The sequence below is a fragment of the Antrostomus carolinensis genome, unplaced genomic scaffold (genome assembly GCF_000700745.2).
Source record: "Antrostomus carolinensis isolate BGI_N321 unplaced genomic scaffold, ASM70074v2 scaffold56154, whole genome shotgun sequence".
NCBI lineage: Eukaryota > Metazoa > Chordata > Aves > Caprimulgiformes > Caprimulgidae > Antrostomus > Antrostomus carolinensis.
The window spans coordinates 3,766-29,133 of record NW_010311145.1 but is presented as its reverse complement, the minus strand read 5'-3'; the positions used below and the strand labels follow the sequence as shown (position 1 = coordinate 29,133).

The 25,368-nt window shown below is 42.3% G+C and overlaps 1 protein-coding gene across 1 annotated transcript in view; it reads right to left on the bottom strand.

The window, feature by feature from the left end:
- Positions 1-21,595, bottom strand: part of LOC104523896 (unconventional myosin-VIIb-like) — a 34,604-nt gene extending 13,009 nt beyond the window's left edge. The window contains exons 1-23 of the mRNA XM_010166621.1: positions 21,578-21,595; positions 20,090-20,203; positions 19,305-19,457; positions 17,817-18,001; positions 16,854-16,975; positions 16,019-16,161; positions 15,814-15,927; positions 14,006-14,159; positions 12,970-13,046; positions 12,553-12,672; positions 12,188-12,330; positions 10,762-10,972; positions 9,281-9,416; positions 8,893-9,053; positions 7,866-7,916; positions 5,956-6,093; positions 5,540-5,692; positions 4,927-5,025; positions 4,333-4,427; positions 3,352-3,436; positions 2,051-2,269; positions 1,304-1,405; positions 591-767 (exon numbers count right to left, since the gene is read on the bottom strand). Of these exons, the coding sequence (XP_010164923.1) occupies positions 591-767; positions 1,304-1,405; positions 2,051-2,269; positions 3,352-3,436; positions 4,333-4,427; positions 4,927-5,025; positions 5,540-5,692; positions 5,956-6,093; positions 7,866-7,916; positions 8,893-9,053; positions 9,281-9,416; positions 10,762-10,972; positions 12,188-12,330; positions 12,553-12,672; positions 12,970-13,046; positions 14,006-14,159; positions 15,814-15,927; positions 16,019-16,161; positions 16,854-16,975; positions 17,817-18,001; positions 19,305-19,457; positions 20,090-20,203; positions 21,578-21,595 (2,970 nt within the window). The remainder of the gene's footprint in view (positions 1-590; positions 768-1,303; positions 1,406-2,050; positions 2,270-3,351; positions 3,437-4,332; positions 4,428-4,926; positions 5,026-5,539; positions 5,693-5,955; positions 6,094-7,865; positions 7,917-8,892; positions 9,054-9,280; positions 9,417-10,761; positions 10,973-12,187; positions 12,331-12,552; positions 12,673-12,969; positions 13,047-14,005; positions 14,160-15,813; positions 15,928-16,018; positions 16,162-16,853; positions 16,976-17,816; positions 18,002-19,304; positions 19,458-20,089; positions 20,204-21,577) is intronic.
- Positions 21,596-25,368: the final 3,773 nt, after the last annotated feature.

Here is a 25,368-nt window from a genome sequence, read left to right as displayed (position 1 = left end):
AACACATCACTGGGACTCAGATCCTGTTCTTCTGAGATGCATCCATTCCCTATTACCTTCTTGTCTTGGTCTTCAGCAAGAACATTGCTGATGGAAAATTCAGGTGCTATCTCATTGCTCACGTCCTGCAGTAACCCAGACCATTCTACTCTGCCTACCTCTCCCTACCCAGTTCCATCCTCCACAGCTGTCAGGACTAGTATATCTCAAATTTTGCTTTTACAAACATGGGATAACTTGAGTCATGAACTTCCAGCTTGTTTCAGCCAGAAAAACAAGTGAGCATTATCAGCAGAACATGTGGTTCATGCCAAAATGAAGAGAATGGCAGTATTTGGTGAGGGTTTCCTGGGCCAAAGAAACAAATGTGGAGTAGGTTTCGAAGACACATAGTCCCCAAACTGCATGTGATCAAAAACTTGAGGAAACTGACCTCTCAATGCAGATCCTGAAGAAACTGTCTGAATGACTGATTTGAGTCATTGTACAGAAGTTCATTAAACAGAATTCACCACTGATGGAATTCCAACAAAATCAATGGACTTACATGAGGGATGAACAAGACCCATTACCAGTCTGCAGCTCTGTACCTCAAAACCCATAGGAGCCTGTCCTTCTTGGCCACCAATCATAGAAGGTAAGAACCCAAAAATTCTGTCCACCATTTCTTGGTCGCTGATAACATCATGATTTGTTGGTTTATTGGCAAGAGCATTCCTCCTTTGTCTTGCTTCTTCCTCTTCTCTCTCCAGAGTAGCCAAGTGTTCCTTTAAAAACAGAAGCTGGTTAGGCATGACTGGAACATCATTCTTCTAGAATGAATGAGTGCGAGGATGAAGCACTATTACAAAGGTGTTACGGCAGTGAGGTCCAGCTCTGCTAGTGCAGTGCTGGAACATGAAATCAAATGTTTATTGTGCTAAGCAGTCACAAAGCTGTCCTTGTAGACTGTTTGCCTATTGGTAACGATGTGCTATTTTTCAAGAACTTTGTCAACAAGAGATAATACAGAAAAAACACTGAATTCCTAACAGTAGAAAAACCCACATTATTTAAAATGTAAAAATGTTTTTTGTAAGGGGGCTATAGTAGCATTGTGCATGTTTGGCTAAAGTGCCAGCTCATACTGCAAACAGAAATGCGCATGTGTTTGCCTTGTCCCATTTCTAAAGCATCATTACGAACAGGTTTGCAGCTATGTCTGCTTTTTATTAAAATATCACAGTCTGCAGGTGTGAGCTGGGCAAGCTATCTTGTCAGCCAAGGAACAGAGCATTCAGTGTTCCTCTGCCAACACAATTACCTTTTCTAATCTCATAGCTTCTTCCCTTGCTCTCACTGGTCCAAGGACTTGGATGAGACGTTTCTCTTCTTCCAAGCGGATGTTCCTGGCTTCCAGCTTGCACTTGTTCTGTGGACAACAGGACCATTCTGTGACTGTTTCCACAACTGCTGAGCTGGCTCCCTTCTGCCATTAACAAGCTGTTCACACCAGGACTTTATCCCAACAAGGTCTCAGTTCTAGATTTGGCATTTTAGGGAAGAGGCCACAGGCAGAAATCTGCAAACTGGCTTCATCCTATTTGTACAGCATTAATACACAAAGGGAATCATAGAAAAGCCTCCCATATACTGTGGACCACCCAGGTAGTAAGCACAGGATTTTCTCTGGCAGCACATACCAAGACACACTGCATTAAGATTCCCTTTTGAATGGATCCCTAAGTGACATTATCAGGCCTTGCTGTAGAAATTCATCTTCCATTGCAGGAGTGACTGATACACATGCACATCTTATCTTTTTTCCTATCTTCTGTCAAAAACATTTCAGCTCTGTCAGTGAACTTTTGATCCATGATAGTAACACAGAAAGCAAATGTAAAGAAGATTATCTGCTTAAAACTGCTGTCATACTTGACAAAAGCTCAAAATAAAATAACCCAAAATAAATATCCACATCCAGTGCTATGCTTTGGCAACACTTGCTGGTCATTAAATCTCTATTAGAACTTCATAGAAACAACATGTTCACAGGTAGCTGTGAGCATACCTCCCTCTTCATCTTCTGGTAGATCTGGCGAGCAAACATGCCCCTCACATATGCCTGTATAACACATACAGCTTTCTTCTGCTTTGCTATCTTTTGACGCATTAGGTAACCACGGCACATAGCTTGAAGCCTGATGATGTGAGCCCGGGTTGTTTCATACTGTTTAGCAAGCTGCCGGCTCCGGTACAGGGCCTGCAGGCGCCCAAAACCCAGCATAACCTGTAGGAGGTGGAGGAAAAAGAAGTGATTATGGTCCAAAACCATTGAGACTGGGAGTAAGTCAGGATTTGTAGAAGATAACAAAATTCAGTAAATGGATAAAGACACTGGAAGGGGCTAATGTGATACTGATATTTATGCTTTATTTTCTGCCAGCAATAGGATTTTAAAACTAGATTATACAGAATTCTTTTGGGGACCTGTTCTAGGGAGTGGCTCCAGGAAGTGATAATGATAGCCTGGGATTATGACAAGGGCAGGAAGAGAGCAGAAATTAAGGCAAGTGAATGGGAAAAAAAAAAATAAAAAGGCACATCCTTGGAGAGATGGGTATGACAATCCCAAAAGAAGTAGCAGAGGAGGATGGGACAGAATGCAGGACAACAGCTTGGCTCTTCAGACAGGAATTCCACCCCTGATGCAGAATAGAAAATGTTTCTGATTGAAACTGTCAGTTTCTCCTCCTGCCCCTTGTAAATGGGATGTATGGGATATATAAATAATAATCCCTGCCATATGAATACACAATAAGCGAGTGCCCCTGTTATGGTGTAGCTTTCCTCACCCAGAAAACCCATCATCTATAGAAGATCAGCCAATATTTTTAATAATGTGACACTGATATAATGATTTTTCTGGGTTTTTTTTACAGATTCACAGTTTTCCTGTAACAGTTCTGGAAGACACTTTGCTCATTAGCATGGTGGTGATACATAAATGCTAGCTTTGGACTCCTGACTAGAAGTGTGGGATCACTTGTATGTCAGATCACCAGAGCCAGGCCTGACAGAGGTTAGTTGGGTTACTGTTTCACCAGAGAGCAGAAATGTCACAGGTTCAGCAAGCTCTGAGGTGTCTCAGAGCCCTCCTTGGACTAACACCCTTCTTCACACCATGCCATCTTGCCTATCCTCCCTTCAGTTGTGAATATCTTTGTTCCTAATACTCCACTCAGTCTAGCAAGGCATAATATATAAACACACACAAATATATATATATGTATATTTGTGTGTGTGTATAGCTATATATATAGATAGATAGATATATAAAAAAACATATTTATATATACACCAGCCTCTTACCATTCTGAAATCCTTCCGGCAGCAGTAGCCTCGCCAGGCTGACTGAATGGCTACAGCAGACTTCCTCTGTTTCAGAAACTGCTTCCTAAGCAGACAGACAGATGATGTGACAAGCAGTACATTATTTCTGCTGCTTCTTATGATAATAGTAAAGAATAAGTGGCATTTTTTTTATGGAATATCTACCATCTGATCTCAGATTTATCTTCTGTCTGGGAACACTAGAGCCAGGAAAGCTGTTGTTAAACTAACTAGCTCAGTTATTAGTTTTCATCTTGCCAGGGCAAGCTTGAAACTCAGTGAGGGCTGTTCTTCTTGCTTCTAAGTAGCCCAAGAAAAGTGTTATGTTGTAGCAGAAGTATTTTTCTGGTCAGATACTTTTGTACCACATGCTTAAAAAATTCATCACTCAAAGCATTTTGTCTGCTTATACGTTCTCCATCAAAGGCCAGAATAGGCCGTTTTGCCTGACCTTTTTTATCAATAAAGGCCCTTGGGAGGTTTCATCTAGGTTCAGCTCACTCTGCAAGTGGAGGAGCACCATGAATCAGTTGACTAGTTAGTTTCTATCTGATTCTCTTCTATGTCTTGTATCAAAGCAGCATCCTAAATAAGAGAGTCCTTGTAGTTCTGAGAAGGACACAGATTCCATGGGGATTTCCTGCTTTCCAGATCCCTACTGATTACTAGAAATATTAAGTGCAAATCCTCCTTCCAGCCCTTCCTCTTCATAGAAGCTGCATGTGTCACAGCCCTACATTTTGAAAAGCATAATGAATAAACTGAGCCAGAACAAATCTTTATGCAAAATCTGCACAGAAGCACTGTGCAGTGTTACATGGTGAGCTCTGCATTTAGGGCTAGTGAAAGGTATGGATCAATACATTTCATACTTGAAAATGCTTCACAAAGTATTTTAAACTGTACCACAAAGATTACTACTTCAAACTAAAGCAAATTCCCTCCTGTAAGATCACTGACCTGTCTTTCAATCCTCTCATCACCTTCTGGATAAGAAGAACCTTATCTGTGAGTATACGTTGGCGTTGCAGCTCCAATACTGTATCATGATGATCCTGTTAAAAGAAAGTGTGGATATGCCAGCTGAGCTGATGCCCCCACAACTTCTGAAAACTGGACACATGGTCTGAAAGAGGCCCAAACTCAGCATGAGGTAGTGCAATTAAAGTGCATTGTGGAACTGCAGTAGGAAGAGTGCACACCACCTGACCACACCATGTCTGGCTGTAGCCATAAACAAGCAGAGAATCTGCCTGTTGTAAGACTGTTTTTACCTGGGGGAATGCTACGGACAGGGAAGTCCCCTGCAATGGTGTGCTAGTGTCCTGTTCTTTTTTTTATGCACAAGGCTTGAGCAGACACAGGAACAGGATCAGCCTCTCCTACACCAAGGTGTGTCCATTAAATTACTTGGCCTTCTGGAACAAAGATACAGCCTCAGATTCAAGAGAGAGTTGATAAGACAACCCAGTCCTTCTGGGTCACCACTGGTCACTGTATATTGTGAAGCACCCAGTTTTTCAGAAGAGACAAAAAACTGTCCTTTCTACTTACTTTAAGGAAAATCTTGGTCTTTCCAGCTTGCCAGCTTTCATCGTTGCCCAGCACTGCTTCAGAGATGCTGATGCAGCTCTGTCGAGCATCGTTCTTCAGCTGATGTACAAAAGCATCATCATGTTAGGGCTTGGTTGGAAACACAGCACATTATGTAAGGATCTATTGCCCTGCATTTCAAAGGGCAAAGAACAGAAACAGATGAGGTCTTACAGACCTCTGGGCTGACACTACCATGAATGTAAGTGTTTCGGCTCAAATGGTCAAGAAAAGGAGGAACATGAGTGCATGGCCAAGCATTCAAGTTCAAGTGCAAGGAGGATGTTAGAGACCTCAGAAGTTGTGATTACAGAAGAGAAACATCTGAGGGTAATGGGGATGTCACCCTGCCTGGGATGTCTGTGTGGAGCAGGTCAAGGATAGCTGGACCTGAAAGCACCTCTACTGTTTCAGCTAAGGTCCAAGTGAGTATGTAAGTATTTATCTACAGTTACCATGATGGCAGCTCTCTCAACTATGCCAGCAATAATCCAAGAACTTTCTACTGTGGGAAAGACTAGAGCTTCATAAGGAAAAGTTAGGTTAGCCTTAAACCAAGTTTGTACTAACACACCTGTTCTCGAAGAGACCATGGCAGGAGAACTCTGTATCTCTCAAAGAATTCCTCAAAGCTGTAGCGAATTGGGTAGCCAGCTTTTCTGATCTGAATGGTCTCCATCATCCCTGAATATCGCAGCTGTTTGATACACAGCTCCCGGTTGAACAACTGAAAGAAAAAGCAGATGAGGAGAAGACTTAGCACTGAAAGAAGCTACACATACAGTGTTCCTCAGAACATATCTATTAACCTCCAACCTAGGAGTGCCTGCAAAATGGCCTACTATGTTTTTTTAATTGCACTTCTTATTTCTTTAGTGCCCTAAATTAATTCATTAAAGGCATAAACAAGTCACTCCAAAGGGTCTTCAAATTTGTATTATTATTAAAAAGTTTACTAAAGACAAGACCTCTTTATTGTTAAAACATTACCAGTGGTTTCTTGTAGTCATTTGGTTTGATGCAGCGGATGAAGTATGGCTGGCACTGTTCAAGGATTTTCATTAGTTTTTCCAGGGATTGCTTGAACTGTCCTCCCAGAGTAGAGAGCCGTTTGGTGGTATCCACGCCCTAAGAAGAGTAAGCACATACTGACTGCTACACTTGCTGTCAGAGGGCCAGTTAATAACCTCTGTATTTTTGTACCATGTAACAGTATCACATAACTGCCATAAAAAGTTATTTACCTACATGGGAGCTAAATCTGCCATCTGTATTTTATTAATTTGGGGTTATTCTTGTGGAGAAACGCCACTGAGCTCTTTCACCTACTTGGGCACCAAGTTCTAGCAGTGGGGGTGGCTGCCGTAGAACAAACTCCACCCACAGGAGCCCACATAAGCCTGTCTCTTCCAACCAAGGAAGTTCAGTGTAGGGCCTAGGAACCAAGCTATTATTCGTGGGTGTGTGCCTGAAAGCTTGGTGAGAAACAGCCTCTGACAGAGTGATAATAACTTCCAGGCCAGATATTTTGCTGCCATCTCATAGCTGACTAGGAATGCTAAAGATCCCAACAGCTCATTCCTTACTGATTAGGATGACTGGTCACCTTGCTCATTAATACTACAGTAAGCAGTGAAGAGGCAAAATTTTACTGGAGGATAAGGTAAAAGATACTCTATTTATGGCTGCATATAAAGTGCTTTGTATCTCACCACTCCTGGGTTGAATTTTGCTCCCAGTTGCAACAGTGTAACCCCAGAGGGATTGCACTGGGCTGCAATTAGCTCCTGACTTCCCCACCTTCTCTGCAAGCGTAGTTCCACCAATGTCTTTTTCACACAGATCATCACAATAGGCCTAAGCTTCTACATCCTTTTTAAGGATGTACGTTTTAAGGGCACATTAAATTTTGGTGACAACAGTGCAAATTCCAAGTAACAAAAGGGCTCAACTGGCCTTTTACGTACAGGCACGGAGCTAATCACTGCAGCACAGTACAGTACAGCTAGTTTGGAGGGGTTTGGTGAGTTATAGGTTTTGGTTTTGTGTTTTTTGGCTGCCTTTTTTTTTTTTCCCAAGTAAATAATTTAAAGTCTTGTGGCTCACATCACTTTCATGGTCTTTACAGTACCTCATTCTGCTGGTTCTTACGTTTAAATTGTCCTTTCTAACACTGAAGTGGCCACCTTCTGCTTTAGCTACAGAGCAATGCTGCCCTCCAGCGACCAAACACTCACGCCTTTGGAAAACGGTTCCTAGGAAAGTCTCATAGCAGCTCGGATACGTCCTGGGGCTAGCAAGCATCTATTTGAAGTAGATATGATAACAGCATATACATGTTTAAGATGTATAAGAGTTAAAAGCAATTTGCACTCCCAGATCTTAGAGGCCTTTCTGCTGTACCAGTAAATCAGTGGGATGGCCACACAAGTCTAAAGCCCATGCTCTCATTATTTTACACACATAACATTGTCAAAGCTGAATTTGTTGTTAAGATGGTGACGACTTTGCTCCCCTGAGACCTCAGGACAGCCAAGTTTCTTCTGGCACTTCATTCACTATTCTTTTCTGTAGCCTGTTTCTGAAGCTTCCCAATGGTGGCCCAACCTATTTGAAATAAATAGAGGTATTTCAGCTAACTTCTATGCATTTTGAAATGAGGTGTAGCCCGCATTTAGTATCTCCTTTCTTGACATGCTGCTGTACTTTCTAAATGTAAGGAAAGGTTTATTTGCATAACAGAACCTTATTTATAGAGACAAAAGCCATTACAGTATTAGAGCAATGTAGATAGACCTGATATTTAATCTGAAGGTATTCATAGCATTTAAGAGATGCTAAGCCAGTTCTCTGTTGTTGCTTGTACCACTTCTGACATTCTTCTCCCCCAGGATGTTTACCTGTCCATGGCCAGATGTTCTGGAGAGCAGAAAGCCACACGGGGATAAAGACTGAGGAAGAAAGGATAGGATCAGGAAAGAATGCCAGGAGAGTAGACAGATAACAGGTAAGATAGTAAGCTGACTGTTTGTTCTGTACCCTGACAGGAAAACTCAAAGATATAAACATTAAAAACAAACATACCTTCACACCTTTAACTTAACTGCACAGTTAAATGCTCAGAAATCAAGGTATGTGAAAGTTGCAGCAGGGCAGAGAACTTGAACTCTGCCCCATGCTGTTTCCAGTCCACTGTGCTTTACAACCTCATTTTCACTAGGACAAGGTTCCCCACACCACTAGGCACAGATGATTCTGTGATAATTAGACATTATGAACTTTGTCACTAAGCCCCTGGGCCAAGAGGGAGAGCTAAACGTGCAGCACTATGCAGGGCAGTGAGACTGTGTCTTCAGGCAGGAGACAGAGTATCTTCCTGTGACCGCACAGCTATTTGCTCCTTTGTGCTAACCTGTCAGTGCTCTGCAAGAAGGAAAAGGCCAGGACCCTCTTGCCAGTTGCCCAGTCAGACACCTTGGTGTTATGGTACTAGCTTTGCAGAGGTGTCTCTGGCTGGTGCCTTGTTCCATTGCAATGAACCTTTTGAACTACAGTTTCCTTCTACTAATTTATACCTGTCCTGGCGATGTGGATACAGTATGGATGCCCAGGCAGACACAAAGCAAACCCATCCAGTTGTTGACAACGGGTAGGGAGGTAGCACAACTCATGCTTCTGTGACAGCCTGCAGGCATGGCTACACAGATGCCCAGGGATGCAGGGAGACAGGACTGACATTACACTTGTTCACAGCATGAACACTAGACCCTGACTTTTCCTGCAGGCTCCTTTGCAGAAATGAGTTTAATGAAAGGGGTAGGGATTTGCAGGGACAGTGCAAAAGAAAAACGAGGTCAAGAACAGCTAGAGACTTATGGAAGGGAGGAGAAATTAGTTGTTTCTGCAACGCAGTGCCAGTAAACCAACCTTGTAGGCCTGATCAGCTCCAAGACGCCGGATGGTCCCACGTCCAAGACTAGGTGGGGTTGTTTCCACCTGGAAGATCTCTCTCAGGAATTTGTTTTTGGAGGAATGAACCACTTGCATTACATTAGCACTCAGTGTGTCCCTATTTTTCTCCAGGAAGTCTGTATGAAGGAAACAAAATCAGCTTGTTATCTCTGCAGCCTGCTAGCTCTAGGGCCACTCTGTCTAGCTAAAATTCACTTTGTTTACAGTAACTTGCAGATTAGTTTAGAGTAATCCTCCTGACCTCCTGATCTAACTTCAGATCAACACTACCCTGGAGTGCCACACATCCAGGGCAGGTCATGCTCTTCTCTTCACCCTCCATATCCACCAGAGATAGGCTCACCTTTTGATTCGTAAAAGACAACCCCAGCAAAGTGGTTGATGCCAAACTTGGTGTCGTGAACACTTTTAGGTGGGATGTAGATTTTACTTTTGCCATGGAGGGAATTGATTTTGATGAGCATGGTGGCATCTGTGCCCTAGAAACAAGTACAGGCAAAAAAGGACAGATAAGCAGATTCACCCCACCACTGGCCTGTGCTCAGGGAACAAATAGAAGTGGTGCTCAGAGATAACAAAAGCTCAAATTATGCCCCTTATTTGTGTAGTAGATCTGGAAGAAAGTAGTGCCATGAGTGTCTTCCCTTTTACACAGACCCTTCTCTCAAGCATCAGGACAGAACATACCACCAGCACGCAAGGCCTGGTATTTGAGGGCTGTACAGAAGCCCCCATAACATTACTAACATGACCAGGTGCACTGAAAATTTCCTAAGCCTTTGGACCTCACAAGCAGAGCCTCTCACCAACTTTCCTATGCCATCCTACGCAGCTATGCTCTGAGGGGTGCATGCTTCTTCTCCCAGGCAGGCACAGTTCTTATTTCACTCCCCAACTGGTGAAAGACTCAGAGATCCCTGGAAGAAGGCTGCCCTGAGCAGATACCAAACAGCATGCCCAGATCATGACTTCCACAGGCAGGCAGGCAGCTGGATGTTTCTCTTCAAGGGGTGCCATCACAATCTCATTCCCTTCTGGTGCATGTGAGGCTAGCTCTGCTCACTGGCCTGTGCTCTAGGAATAGCGAGTGCTGTGTTATCTGAGAAGGCATGTGCTCCAGGAATCATAGAGGAGGTGCTTTCTTGTCCTGATGGCAGGACATACAGTGGGGACCACCATCTTCTTAGGGAAGAAAGAGGAAAGCTATCTGCCTGTACATGATCCTCTCAAATTGTTACCAGAGGACTACAAATGAGGTGAGGCAGGTGCTTGCTTTTCTGGACAAGCCCACATTGCCATCTGATTCCTGTACCAGCACTCCTGCTTAGCCTCACCATGCTTTGGAGACTATGAAAATGCTCTGCAGGGATGTCTGAGATCAGATGCTATTTTCATCTCTGCTCTTCTGAGATGCCTGGCCTTTGCAGAATAACCTTTCCTCACAATGGTGACATTACTCAACTAGGTCCATCATCCAGGAGAAGAAAGAGCAAGCTGCAGCCCTGATTAACAGCAGAACAATACTCAAACAATATGCAAATTCAAATATTTCCTAAGAAGCCCTTCTAAAAGGACTCTGGACTCCTTCCTTCTCTGTCTGGAACAGCTGCGAGACTTTCAGAGCAAGGTACCAGGAAGAGCACACTCCAGCAGAGGTGAAGCATTTGTATAGTGAGCTAATTTAAAAGGAATATCTATGAGGAGAAGACATTGCTTCTCATAATGTATCCAAAAGCCACCTTTGCACTTTTCTGTGTGTAAAGCCAAGTGTTACCTGTGAACTGCGTGCAAAGCCAGGCATTGCAGGTGAAACCAGAAATTTACCTTTGGGAACTTGCTCTCTTCATCAATGAGGGAGATGATATTCATAGGCTTGAGTGCGATGACTTCCAGAGCCTGGCGGTTATCAGTGAAATCAATGTTATTCCAGACAATGTGCTCTGCAAGGTATTCCTCTTGCTCCAGCTTGAAGACATGGCGCACGAAGAACTGTTGAAGGTGCTCATTGGCAATGTTAATGCAGAGCTGCTCAAAGCTGTGGAAGGACAAGATGGGAACCCATGGTCATCCTTGGCCAGTGCTGCACTGCTCTATGGTATTTGTTTATTCTCTGTATTAACTACATATCCAGATACACTACTGCTATATTCCACTGTGTTGATCACCACTGCTGCATGTTGCCAGTCTTAGCAATATAAAGGATGTGTCTTCTGCTATGATAAAGATAAATAGAAATGAGCCAACTGATGATTGAGTGTTGCTGCGTAAGCAAGGAAAGATCTTGTATGCATTTCAAGAAACTCTAGAGACAAATGGGAACATATAACTGAAAATAGCTTGACTGTATGAGTGTGTGATATTGTTTTTACTTGCACTGGCACTACCACTTCTTTTTTTAGTTACTCCTTAATGCTGCACCTGAGTTTCATTGCCTGGTAATTGCTGTGTCACACTGTGTGTGCCTGTGGAGTGCTCACCACAGTGAGGCCCCATGTGGATTGCAGCCTTTAGGAATAGCATAAAATAATAGGAGAGATCACAAAAGGTAGAAGATGGGCTGATCGCCTCTTAGACCACGTTCCAAAAGTCAGTGAGGAATATCTTGTTGAAAGCAAGCAAGATACATCAGTTGAAATGGATTGGAAAAGACTGCAGAATATGTGCTGATGGTTTGTGGAGTACTGATGATATGGTACCATACAACTGAGGGAATTGCTGCCCCTGTAGAGAAGGGCAAACAGAATGGTGCTTTGGGACTGAAACCACAAGTAGGAGAGGTAGCAGTATTAAAATACCAGTGACCAGGTATTTTGCTGATCTGTCCTTAAGAGTAAAGAAATGAAGCAGCCCCAAAAATAGATGAGAGAACACTGAGCAAGATGGAAGCTGAAATGGGAAACACAACATGGCCTCCTTTGTACTATATGCAAAATGTACCCCAAGAAATATTGTAAAAATACTATGGAACAAGAAAGTCTGGTACAGAGGCATGGAAAACACTACATGCTTACACAGTGGCTGCCTGCTCATAGCAGCTTCATAGCAATCTCCTCTGAGAAAATTCCTGAGGTGAAGAATGATGGAATCTGTGCATGATCATAATTGGGAAAATTCAGTGATGGAAATTTCACTGCTTTTCTGAGAATCAGGACGATAATGAACGAGCATGGGTCTGTTTGTTTTTTCATTCTCTCTCTTTACATCAGCTGTTTTTCAGCTTCCCAGTGGAAATGAATTCAGAGCCCCCTACCTGTTGTTGCTGAAGTTTTCAAACCCAAAAATGTCCAACAGGCCAATGGACTGACGTCTGTCTTTAGGCTTCTGAGACGTTGGGTTGAAAATGGCTGAGTTGATCTTGTTCACTATCCACAGGAAAATCCGTCCATATATACCCTGAGAAAAAAAATTAAGGAGGAATTAGAGCCTGTCATTACAAGCTTTGGACATAGCTTACTGCTTGCTATTGTGCTGCTACAATGCTGTCAAACTATGCTTGAATACTACATGGCTCCGGAGCCCTCTGGGTAAATGCCACATAATGCTCCTCAACCTGTAAGACAGACAGCTCTGAAAGCATGCCCAGTCTTTAAACAGAGAAGATGTAAACACCAGTACCTTCACAAAGGCATCCCTCCCATCTGCAGCTTGAACTATGTTCAGAGGCCTGGACACACTTTCTCCTCGGACAATGATGGAGAGGTTTGTGAGACTGTTCTGGAGTTCACTGGAGTCCACCTGGAGGAACAGTCATGGCAACCTGGTCATTCCAGGTGGATAAAGGAGATTCAGCAAAGTGTCTCAAGAAGAGGGCCGTGACAATCTGCCTGTCCAGCAGCATTCACTGGTGCTTTGCTGTCGCAGTTAAAGATCTAGCTCAGAGAGACATCTGCAATAGCATCACTTCAGGAAGAAGGGGACATGCATGTTATACGTGCATCCATACATAAACACTCCACAGAGACATGCTTTGTCAGTGTGCTCAGGGAGCAAGAGTGAAGGAGAGAACTAGTAGGAGAAGATGAAAGTCATTACCTCAAGCAATTTGGTTGCGATTGAAAAGTGTGGGGAGTCCATCACATCAGAGCAGTCCAAGTTGTCGTACACAGCCGCTACAATGAGGAAACAGTCTCAGGGTGAATAATTTCTGCTATGGTGGGGGGCTGTGCTGTTATTGCAGCCATATTTCTGTAACCCTGTAGCTCTGGGAATGTGGCAAGGTAGTAAGTTCCCTTTTGCAACTCCTGGGTTTGATGATTTTCCTAAGGAGAGTCCTGATTTCACCCAGGGATTTTGGGATGTACAGGCCTCTCACAACTCCAGAACATCAGGCTAAAAATGGCAGCAAAACTGACAAGATTATTAATTTTAAATAGTACCTATTTGGGATCTGGGGAAGTGGTATCTGGCTTCAGAAAATGTGTTTTTGAAAATATTTTTTTTCCATGTTTCTGGCTTGTGGGAAATCTAGACAATGAAAGGGAATGAGGGAAATCACTCACTTCAGCTGCCAGCATTACTCTGAAGAATCCAGCTGTCATCACTGTATTGGGCCCTCTGTATCACAAAGTGAGAAGCAGTCCTTTTCTAAAATGTGATAGCTTCTGGCATCCTGCTGGTGGGCGTCTCAGATTGTGCCTGTGCCATACCAGAAGCACACCTATGCAGGTGTGTGTTCACCAGACCGAGCCAGGAAAATGACTGCTATCATCTCCACAGCAAACAGCACTCAATTGCTCCTGTGTCCTCTGGCTTGCGTAGCGCAACAACCAGCAAATGTAACATGGCATTATATTATCTGTTATTTCAGTTTGTGTGATAAGGGCCTATTTATAGCCATGGAAACCTGACAGCGTAACAAAATAGTAATAAGACAATTTTCAAAATACTAGGCAGTGGAGTCAGAAATGAGAATTTCATCGTGCTTATCTGCCTGCCATTCCAACCCTGTTCACCTGTTTATACAGGGCAGAGCAGCAACAACCTAATCTTCAGATGGAAGCAGGCAGCACTTTTAGGCCTTTACCATGAATTCTGAGGAAAGGCCAAGCATAGATATTGCTGAGTTTACCTTCGAACTCTACATTCCCCAGGTGCAGGATCACAGCCAGCAGCTTACTGATGTCCCAGTGCTCAGAATCTGAGAACATGAGGATCTTCATAGCCGAGCGGATGTGGGCATAATCCTTCGCATCATTCCGGCTGTCACAGGACACGCAGTTCCCCTGCAAGACACCACACCCACGGGTAAGGAAAATCTTCCTGGTACCTATACAAGGAAGAAAGGACCTGCAGGCTGACAAACCCTTGTACACAACGTGGATGCCCTGTGAGCCAATTTCCACAAGATGCAAAGTAAAAACCTATTTAGACAGTCTATATGCTCTTTCCATGGCTGTTTCTTCCCTAATTTCTACTCTCAAGAACACATTAGCAGAGGGCTAAGTAATGCATTTTTCCAGGGCTAGACTGAATACTGGGGAAGCCAAAAGGAAAAGCTGAGGGGAAGGCTGCCCTGGAGTGCAGAAGGACAGGAAACTTTGACAAGGCCACCTACGCTTATAAGGCAATGCCTATTACCTTGCTCTCCTCCCTCTGCCTTGTCAAAGGTCAGTTAAGAGCCTTAATTTCAAACCAAAGCAAGTAGGATTGGATCAGTACTAGAAGGCAAATCTTGAAATAAAAATATTAGGATCTACTGCAAGGCAGATGGAAGCCTCCAAGGCAGCATCAGAAGAACCTTCAGCAAAGCCTGCACAGCAGATCCTAGGATGCTGCTCCTAATAGAAACTATTTTTAGCCCTAATGGAGATGGGAAAATGCCTTTTTTATCCTTGCTATTACCAACAATATAGTGTGATGATTACAAAAGTGAAGTATTTCTAGACATTTCAGTTTACAGCAAATGAACGTGCCAGCTTGTGCCAACAGCTGACGTGAACAAAACCATGGATATGTTCTCCTTTAATCTAATCCTCCTACCTCTGTATAATACTGCCCTACTGCTGACCCAAGGAACTTCTGACCTTTTTATTGAATGGCCAGTGTGTGAATTGCACTCATCAGCCCTTGCTGCAAATCACAGCTGTTTTGAAGACATTGGAAAAATATCCAGCAACTTTAATGGTTTTGCTTTTGAGACTCCAGAAACAGCTTTATAGGCTTGATTTCATTTCCTCTGAAACTAGATGCCCAGCTCCCATTAGCTTCAGCAGAGGCAGGACTTAGCCCCATTTTTTCCACAGCCCAAATCAAACCAGATCACCTGTTTAATATGAAGTATCTGCAGAGGCTAAAGAACAGGATTTTCACAATGCCTTTCATCCCTAAACCAAACAATTAGCTATTTTCAAAAATCTCCCCTATGGACAATCCCACTCCTGCCACTATGGCAACATAAACCCAGACATGGACATTATTATTAGCTGTTGGAGGTTAGACTGAATGCCAGCTTCCTGCATTATGTATATAAGATTTATCAGATATAAGGACTAGGATTCTTGGTACTGTTTCTGCTTATTCATTTTTGCCTAAAGTATATATACCTGATTAGTATTCTCCCTGGCATGAGATCTGACATCGGAGTACTTGTGAAAGTGGGGCATATTTCCCACCTGCTTTAAGATGTCCTTTATGTTTCTTAAGTCTGACTTTGATAAAAAGCTTTGAACTGCCACAAGCTGCTTCCCAGTGGTGGACGTTACAATAAACCTCTGGGACTGAGACTTCCAGCACTTTTGCTGTTACTGCGTCTGGTACTCTAAGGAAAGGACTGTTCAGATTCAGTAACTACGCATCTGCAGCTCCTATTGATTGTAATTGCTCGCTGGGAGAAGGAAACGGCAGAGAGATAATGGAGAAGAAAGCAGAGACTGTTACCATAGTGAGATAAGTGTACTCTGAAGCAGTGCCCAGATTCAGCATCTTTTTCTGCTCTGTATTCATCCCCATTAGCATGCAGTAGAAGATGTGATAGTTCCTCTCCTCTGGAGCCTAAAAGAAAGAAACAGGCCAATGGACAGCCTTGTCAGCATAGGCTTGTAACACAGCAGCAGGCAGAATGGACATCTGCCAGTGCCCTCACCTGCCGGCAAACCCGGGACTTCTCCAGAAGGAACTGCTCTATCTGGGCTCCTTCTATCACACCATTTTGATTGAAGTGGATATCAATGTATTTCCCAAAGCGACTTGAATTGTCATTTCGAATTGTCTTGGCATTTCCAAAAGCTGATGGGCAAGGGACAGAGATAGTATCTGGATTATTGCAGTTAATGAACACCAAGTCTATTTTTTATGCCCTTCTTTTTTTGCTGCTAGTATTTTACACATTATGTTCCAAATAACAGTGCTGACAAGCACTGGAGAATGTCTAGTCTCAGGCTGCCTCCTAAAGAGAGAGGCAGGCATACCGTGCATCCAGATAACTGGGCTGTAAAAGACATTGAAATGATCAAAATGTGGCCTATATCTGCCAGCCAAGAGAGCTGGGCAAGTCTGAAGACCTCCAGAAGGATGTACTGGGAACACACTTGATCCCTCTACAGAGAAAGATGGGTGTCTCAGGGAGCTCCCCTATAGATACATCCATGCTTGGCCAGTCACTTTGCCACTGTCTAGTGCAAATGCTAAACCAGAGGTCTTTAACTTGGGCTTTGCATTCCCAAGGACTCTTGTGTTCCCAGCAGTTCTGGGTTACATGTTATAGTGGCATCTCCTCCTACAGCGTGGGAGCTGCTGTGGACTTCCTGAGGACATGGCAGAAAAGTACAGAGAACTTCTACCCTGCATCACTAGTCTTTCAGGGTTTTTAGCAGGTAGGCAAATACAATGGTTCAGAGATCTGTTCCTGAATTTTTTACCCTGATACAAAAATCCTGAGATAAAGGTGGTAAATCAGGCATATTTGCTAAATAACCCACCTTCCAGAATGGGGTTGGCCTCTAGGATTTGCTGCTCTATCCAGGAATGCTGGCCACTGACAGCTGCCAAAAACTGTAGTATTAGCTTTGTGCTTTCAGTCTTCCCAGCTCCAGACTCTCCACTGCAGTAAGAAACAAGATCATTACATGTTTCCTTTCTTCTTTTTTGGCTAAGGTGGCAAAATGGCAGACCAAGTAAAAAATACCACTTATATTTATCCTGTTAATGGCAGCTCAGACTGTCTTTCATGGAGGGCTGGAGAATTGTAGTCTTTCATCATCTTATCTGCTAAAATTTAAGTTGTTTTTTAAACTTAGGCTGAGGACTAAATTCTGTCACTGATTAAAACCAAGCAAATCCATGGAAGACATTCTGTACCAGTGCAAATTAAATGACCATTTGCTTTTCTTCTTTAATGCCTTACCAGATTTTCAATGCTAGTCTTAGCACACCAACTGAGTTGCCTCAGCTATAGTCAGATATTATTGTAATGAAACTGTCCAGTTCTTCACACTGATGATTAACAGAAAATGGATACATGTTATGTGTTTATAGAATGAAGAAAGCTTCCCTCCATCTTCAGGTTAGCTGAGATTGTTTCTCTCCAGGAAATCTCTATTCTCAGAAAACACATGTAATGTTAAGTATCATGTCCCCAAGATAAAAGATAGCCTTACATGACACAGGCTCATATTTTATGTTTCTATATGTAGCGTCCAAGGACAGAATGTATCACCACATTCAAAGATTCTGGGGGAAAACAATGGACTTCAGAAATCCTTTGCTTATGTTCTACCTTCTACCTAACTGAAAATGAAGTAGCAGGGGAGAAAATATTTCCTTCCTATTATCTCTAGTCTTATCTGTGCCCTTCCATTTGGAATATCTCCTATGTCCATAAAAATGCCCCAAAAACATGGCAGACTTGGCTTCTGCCACTCGTCCTCTCTGAGTCCAGTCACCTGATCACACAGCACTGGTCTCTCTTATTCCTCTTCATATTGAAATAACAGTTGTCTGCAATGGCGAAGACATGAGGTGGCAGCTCTCCGATCCTCTTGTTAGAGTACAGTCTGATCTGATCAACCGTGTACAGGGGCAGCAGCTGGTATGGATTCACTGCTACCAAGATTGATCCTGTGTAAGTCTGGAAAACAGTTATGAGCGTTACCTCTAGCAGCAAACCTGTAAACGAGAATACAACCAAAGCCACTTGCAGTATAAATCGAAACAGAGGCAGGAGAGGAGCTTGGGAGATCCACAGTAGCACTTAGGTGAGGCTGAGAACTTGGTTCCTCACTATAAGCTGCTTTTAGATATCCCAGGATATGGAGGTTTTTGCAAAAGGAAGAATGGTAGCTAGAATCTCCTTGCCAAATCACAGCTCAGTTCACTGTCTCAAGCCAAAGCATGAAAGTCCAATTTGACATGGCATTTTTGTGTGTCATAAGCTGTTTTGTAGTGTTTTGTTAAGCTGCTTTTGTGTTCTAGTTCAGATGCAGCTGAACTTTGCTAATAGGCAAAGTTATGGTTGTATTACTCATACATACTCATACTCATACTCTTTTAGTAACATTTGTAAACAACAGCACCATTGAAATGAAGGAGGCTGTTGAAGCTGTGGGAGTGCAAGGCAATAATACTGTTCAAGAACTTGTACATAAGACACCTGCAGACTGAGAGAATCTAATATAACCTGTCTATACACACATCGTAGTAGTTATAACTGCAGCAGTCCTTGTTTACACAAAAATCATCACATCTTTGTTGTAAGACACAGTTCCTCTCCTATGAATCATAGAATGGTTTGGGTTGGAAGGGACCTTAAAGATCATCTAATGTATACAGCATAGGAGGCAAAGCATGCAAAAACCTGAATATTATTATATTACAAGCTGGGAACTAAGGAACAAAGAAACTAAAAATGTCAAATTGCTCAAAGTCACAGATAAATCCTGTAATGAACAAGAAATGAAACCAGGTGTCCTGAATATCCAGATTTATTCTTTATCTATTTTATTACATCAAAATCAAGTAACCATTGACTTGGACTGGAGGACAATCCAAATCATGTCACTGTGTACTAGTTAGACTGATCCTGTGATTGATCACAGCTGCAGGTAATAGCAGCACTAAGTCGTAACATGGACTGGATTTAGCTAACTGTCAGTCACTGGTGGAAATGATCGCTCTAGGTGAAAGTAAGCAGGGTCACTACCTATGCATATCTCTATGATTTCAGAGACTGCTATTAATTCCCTTCTTCACAGCCAAAGTTATTGAATGAAAGAAGAAAAATAATATGTTGTGTGTCTCCTTGGCACCCTCAATCAGTAAAGGAAGCAGAGCGCCCCATGTATGAAAGGCATGAAAGCTGTTTGGGTCACTCTGCTAAATATGTAGCACAGGTCATTCCTGAAAATAGTGTGCCTGGTGACCTTGGCACTCACATAGATTTTGTGCTCCTGGTGGCGGATGAGGAGGTTGTGCACCATGCCAGCTTCATGGAGATCCCCAAGGCAAATCATGTCTTCCACCCCTTGGGCAGAGGAGGGGTGCATCAGGCGCACCATGTGCATGTTCCGAGCTGTGATCCAGTGTTCCTGGAAAAGGCAAGGTAGCAGTTTTCATGTGTTATGCTGTTGCTCAGAGGCAAAGGAGGGCTATGTTAGACTGGAACAAGCTTTTGTATAATCAACACTCAAACCAGCATATTCTAACAAACAGTTGAGCAAACTACAGAAATTAACTGGTTTGCTGCTCCTCAGGACCAGATGATTTAAAACACTGAGTGAAGCCATTCAGGTGGGTTCTGGATATGACCAAGTTTAGCATTGTTCAAAGGGTAGTTCTGTCAGGTCAGCACAGCCACATCGTGTATGAGGTAGGGCTGAAACCCCAGCCCAACTGACTTCAGTAGGATCATGATTTCACCTAAAGCTCCACCAAATTTAGAGATTGAAGCCTGTCTATTTCCTTTTCTTAACTATGTAGATATAACCTCTAGCTTAGGAATCTCTAAATCTTCATGGTCTTGGCACCTGGGGATACTAGGGTACCACCCTATACTTGCCTTGTTTTTATATTCTTTCTTTCAGTATATCCTACCAGCCATTACTGAAGTCAGACCATTTGGCTAGATGGATCTTTGGTCTGACCCAATAGGGCCATTCTTTTATATTTTGTACTTTTAAATTTTATGTTGATCTTTTACAGAAGTTATAGCATAGCCCACCTTGCCTTCATCATCCTCCAGCAAGATCCGTCCTGAGTCAGAGTCCTTCACAACTGCCCCGATAGGGACATTAAATTCACTGTTTGGTTGAGTTTCCAGCCACACATGATCGCCCTGGGGAGAAGAAATGCTATTGTCAAGTACAGCGACGTGCTTTATGCCATGTAGCTCACAGGCATAGATCTCTTGGTCTTAATCTTTCAGTGATTTGATTTCTTTAGCAGTGTTTAACTGGGTAAGTTCTTACTGCTTGCAGGCAGTACAGCCTAAAGGTTATAGTATATAGTATCGGGACCTCTGAGTTATACTCCGAGCTCCACAGCTGACCTGGAACATTACTTTGGACAAGTCATCAAGCCCAGCTGTCTCACAAGAGGAAATAAAGCAACACCTTTTATAAGGACAGCAATTGCTCAGCTCCAATACCTCCCAGAGACTGGCAGGGGGCACAGTGAATGCTGGTAAAGTGCTTTGGCAGCCTCATATTAGCTATGGTATTCTTTCAGAAGAGATGCTTGAAAATATAAACATTACCAGGAAAAAGAAAAACAAACAGATGTACAGACTAGATGCGTGGAAATGTAGGGGGTTCTGCTGCAAGAGGTTTTTAGATACATGTTATTCCTGCTATAGCTGAAACCACTTGGAAATATGAGTGCATCTGTGATTTATCTTTGGGGAAAAAAAAAAAACCCAAACATTCTTTATCCAGCCCAGCTCCTCTCTTCATATTTGTAGAGGTATGGCAACATCCTGCCTCTCTTCAGAGCAAGTAAGCATAACTGCTCTGCTGTCACTGGAGGAAAGGTGTGCTCTACGGTTGCCCTTTCCTAGGAATGAGCACCATCTTGGTGTCACCTGCACTACTGTCCTGGTTATACTCCCCAACTCCAAGCCCCTTCTCTTGCTCCAGGCACTAATACAGATTCAAAAAGAAAGCTTTACTGTAATGGCTGGAATGAAAATTGAACAAAGCTGTAGGTCAGATCTTCAATGGGTAGTTCATCCTACTGAGGAACCGCCTTTCTAGCTGAGTGTCTTGTCTTATACAACTTTTCTAACATACTGTAGCATTTACTGTCAAAGTTTCAAGTTTTTTACTGAAAAATTATTTCTTTTTCCTCTCAAAATATTTTATAGGCTTACATTGAAAACCAAACAACTGTAGTGTAAAGCACCTGTAAACACTGTACAAGATTATGAGTAACATCACAGACTAACAGCTCTCATTTGCATTGAATAAAACTCCAGAGGTAATCTATGTCGTTTCAGTGCCACACCTTGTGACAGAGGTCACCAGCTCAGCATGAGCGCAGCCAGACTAGGCAAGACACCTCTGCATCTCTAGTCTAGATTGATACTATTTTACACCTTGTTGATACTGGGTTATTGCTACTATCTTTCTGAGATGGACCATGATGTTAAGGTAATTTTCTCCTCTTTGGGGCTCAGGCTCGTCAGTAAATCAAAGCTAAGAGTAGGACTTACCTTTCTGAAAACCACCATTATGTTTCAGATCACTGTACGTAACCTGTGGTGCCAAGAACATAACATTAGGCCAGAAAAGGGATCAGGCTTTGATCAGAACTGGCAGTGGAGTGGAGGTGTTTCCTTGTAAAAATAACAGCAAAATGCCTTAAAATAATTATGTTTACAGATTTCATTAAAGCAAAAGAGATCATAATAAGCTACAGCCAATGTAGAAACAATGAAACCATCTACCTAAAGCAAATGTTGGCAGCACTGGGGTGGTGGTCTGCTCCGAGTTCTACCACATAACCCTGGAGATGCTCTCAACCCTGAAGAAGTCACTGTGCACATTTTCATATCAAATAGTTTCCTCAATCAAATGCTAGGCACATTTATTGGCTGAACTTAAAGTTTGGCTCACAAACAAAAAGACCCCACAATGTAATGTAATTCAATGCACATTAGATTTACCTTTGGCTGGTCCATTGGTAAATTTCAGCAGCATTTCAGTTCTTACAGGTGGCTAGCTCAGTGACACAGACTGAATTCATACTCTTCTAGGATGCTCAGTTCCCTCAGACTCTCACAGCTTGAACTTACCGCCACATAGAAACTGAGGTCTAGAGTTCACCTTTCTTGGGTGGAATGAGAGGGGTTGCAATGAAGGCATGAGCAGCAAAATAAGGAATAGGAAGTAACAACAATAAAATTAGGAGCTAGCTATCAAGAACATAATAGTGAAAATATCGGTGGCCAGAAATCTACACTAGTGCTTTGATTACGGGAGGATGCTGCTTAGGCTGTGGTCCTTGGAACAACCAAGGAACCAAAGCCTTCAGAAGCTGCTTCCTGTCCCATAGGCTACTGCAGCTGGATTTTGGGAGTGATTCCAGGACTACTATTGATTTGCTGGCTCCCACTCTTGCTACAGTGGGAAGGCTGCTGTGTATCTTTTACTGCATGTGGGAAATCACAGGCAAAGACTTTGCAACATTCCCTTTAAATGTTTCCAGAGTTCCAGACACATTTTTTTCCCTGTTACCTCTTCCTACTAGCAGGATTGATCTCTGCACGTTAAAGCTGTTGAGTAACCTGCAATTCAATAACTGCTGTGTGCAACAGACATCCATTATTAGCCCAGGTCTCCACAGCTGCATATTCACAAACTTCTCACATCTGTGTGATCCATTCTGCTCCCTCCATTTCTCTAAAGAATCTTGTCCTCTATCCATTGTTCCAGCATACCCAGAGAAAAGGCTCATCTAAAAGCTGATAATAAGAATGAAATGCTTGCAATAACCAAAATGCTGCATAAAATGGTAACCTTCAATCAAAAATTAATTCTATTTTTACCCTTCTGTGATCTATTATCAATGACATTTTCTTCACATTTTATCTCAAACAGATTTTACAACTTGTGTTCAATGAGGACATATTGAATCAACTGCATCTCTTCTGTACATTGCCATTTGACAGGAAACCACTTGGAAACTACTTTACAAGAAGAGGAGTGGACACTACAGGACCAGAAATTGATCTTTGGCACTTATTCCAGGCAAGTCCATGACCACTCAGAACATACTCCACGAAGAGAGACACCTGCTCCAGTTTTATCTTGACACTCAAATGCAAATTTCTTATTTTCTCATAGACTTTTGAGAAATTATTTTATTCTGGCCCTAAATTATGCTTGTCTAGGTTTTGGACAGGTTCTGTGGAAATTTTGACCAAAATAAGAAAACTGGAAATTAACTGAGTTGAAAGTTCCATTTTCTACCTATGCTATACAGATAATAATCAAAATCTCAGTTTGCAGTGCCATTAACATTAGTGATTAATGGGATACTTCATTAATAATTTCACTGTAATCCTTGAGATTTCTTCTATCATCTGTAAAGGCTTTAAAATCATATGTTTAAATTTTCTGATAACTAATTACAATTCTGTGTAATATAGATGGCATATCGTTTTCACAGTTACCCATATTTCATTACTTTTCTGATTGAATCACTTAAAACATTTTATGATTTTTCTTCATTTTATGGCGGAGCTACACAAGTTTCTGAAGTTCAGAAATTTGCAACTAAATTATCAGGAAAGTGTTTTAAGTCACCGCTTCATTTCTGGAAATTCATGCTCCTGAAAAATGAAGGCTACTATTAAAAAAACCTCAAGGTGAAGTTTGGGGATACAACTGTTTTCTCCCTCTTGTTTTAATAAACTTCAATGCTAGAAGAAAACATTGCAGTGAGAGAATAAGGGCTCATTTTATCACTTGCTCTCCTATAGCTGCCCACTTTTTTTTTATCCATGTTATTTGAGAAGGTATAAATAGCCTCCATAAATCATAGTCGTATTTAAAATTGATGGGTACATAAACAACCTTTTCTTCAGACTAAGTGGAAGGAGCAGTTATACTCCTGTATGCAAGACAGTGCCACTGTTCTGGGTTACACCAATGTAAGGTGTAACCTAGGCCTGAGGAAGGCTATTAGGGTAGCAAAATGGAAACTAGGAAGTGCTTGAAAAGCTGCAAGATCTTTATGCCCTATTTGTGTCTATAAAGGCCTATACAGTCATATGGATTGAAGAGGATTTCTGAGCAAACCCAGAATGATTTACCACTTTAAAGTCATCATAAGATATGCTGAAAATAACTAATTATAAAAATTACAAAATGTATTGTGATCCTAAAGTGAAAAATAAATACAACTTCAAGAGATGACAGGCTGCTGATGTAGAAGTCCAATGCTAAGACTCATTTTAAAGCAGGAATTTTAAATGTAATTTTCACATAGGTGAATCAGTTAGAAGAAGAGAAGTGGAATGTCACACTTAATAACAAAAGTTGGCACATGGAGAAACTGCAAGTGCTGTGTCCCCAACACAACACCTGCTGACTATATTAAGAATTGATTTTCCCTGTGAGACTAGGGCAACCTCCAGAGCTCATCTCTAAGACAATACTCAATTTTGTAGCACAACATCTATGAAAATTTAGCAATGCAACATGAATGTGTTCTTTCTGGCTGCTTGTTTTTTTTCCCGATATTTTTTTACACTCTCTCAAGAAGGAACTTCTGTCTTTCATAATCAGTTATTCTTATGGAGAAGTCCTCATGCTCTTATTCAGGACTCAGGAACTGGATCTGCGTATTAATTTCAAGAATGTGATAACCTGTTACTATGAGCAATGCAAAGTGGTACAGCAGCATGGTACTTTGCAAAGATAGGTCAAAGATGGGCCACACTCAGCCACAGTGACCCACAACTGACAGAAAATTTTTCACCTGTGCCAGAAAACAGAATATTGCAACAGAGCAGAAATGTCTACCCAGAACAAAGAGGGAGTGGTCCGTGCAAACACAAAGCACAGCCATACTGTATCACATCAAAGGTATAGCTAGCTCTGGATCCAGCCTATGACAGCAGCCAAGGATGGACATGTAGGGAGGAGATCCCCTATAATCCCAGGATACACAATTTCAACATTTTAAACGCTTATTCCCAGTTAAGTCATAGGTTCCAGTCCCGCACCTGCTTGAAAGGCCACCTTCTGACAACACCTGGCTCTCTCTGTTGCTTTTCTTTCCGAAGTAATGCAGCACTGTAAACCAAACTGCACCCCATAGGGTGGTAAATTACCTCTCCAGAAGAAATCTTCACTGTCTGGCTTCTGCAGCTTAGTTTTCTCTTTTTCATAAGCATCGGAGTAAGAAGGAAAAGAAAGGTGAAACTGGTACTGGTGCCATTAAGGGATCCCTCACCAAGTGCCAGTTCTCTGCTGCAGAAAGGAGGAAATGACTGAA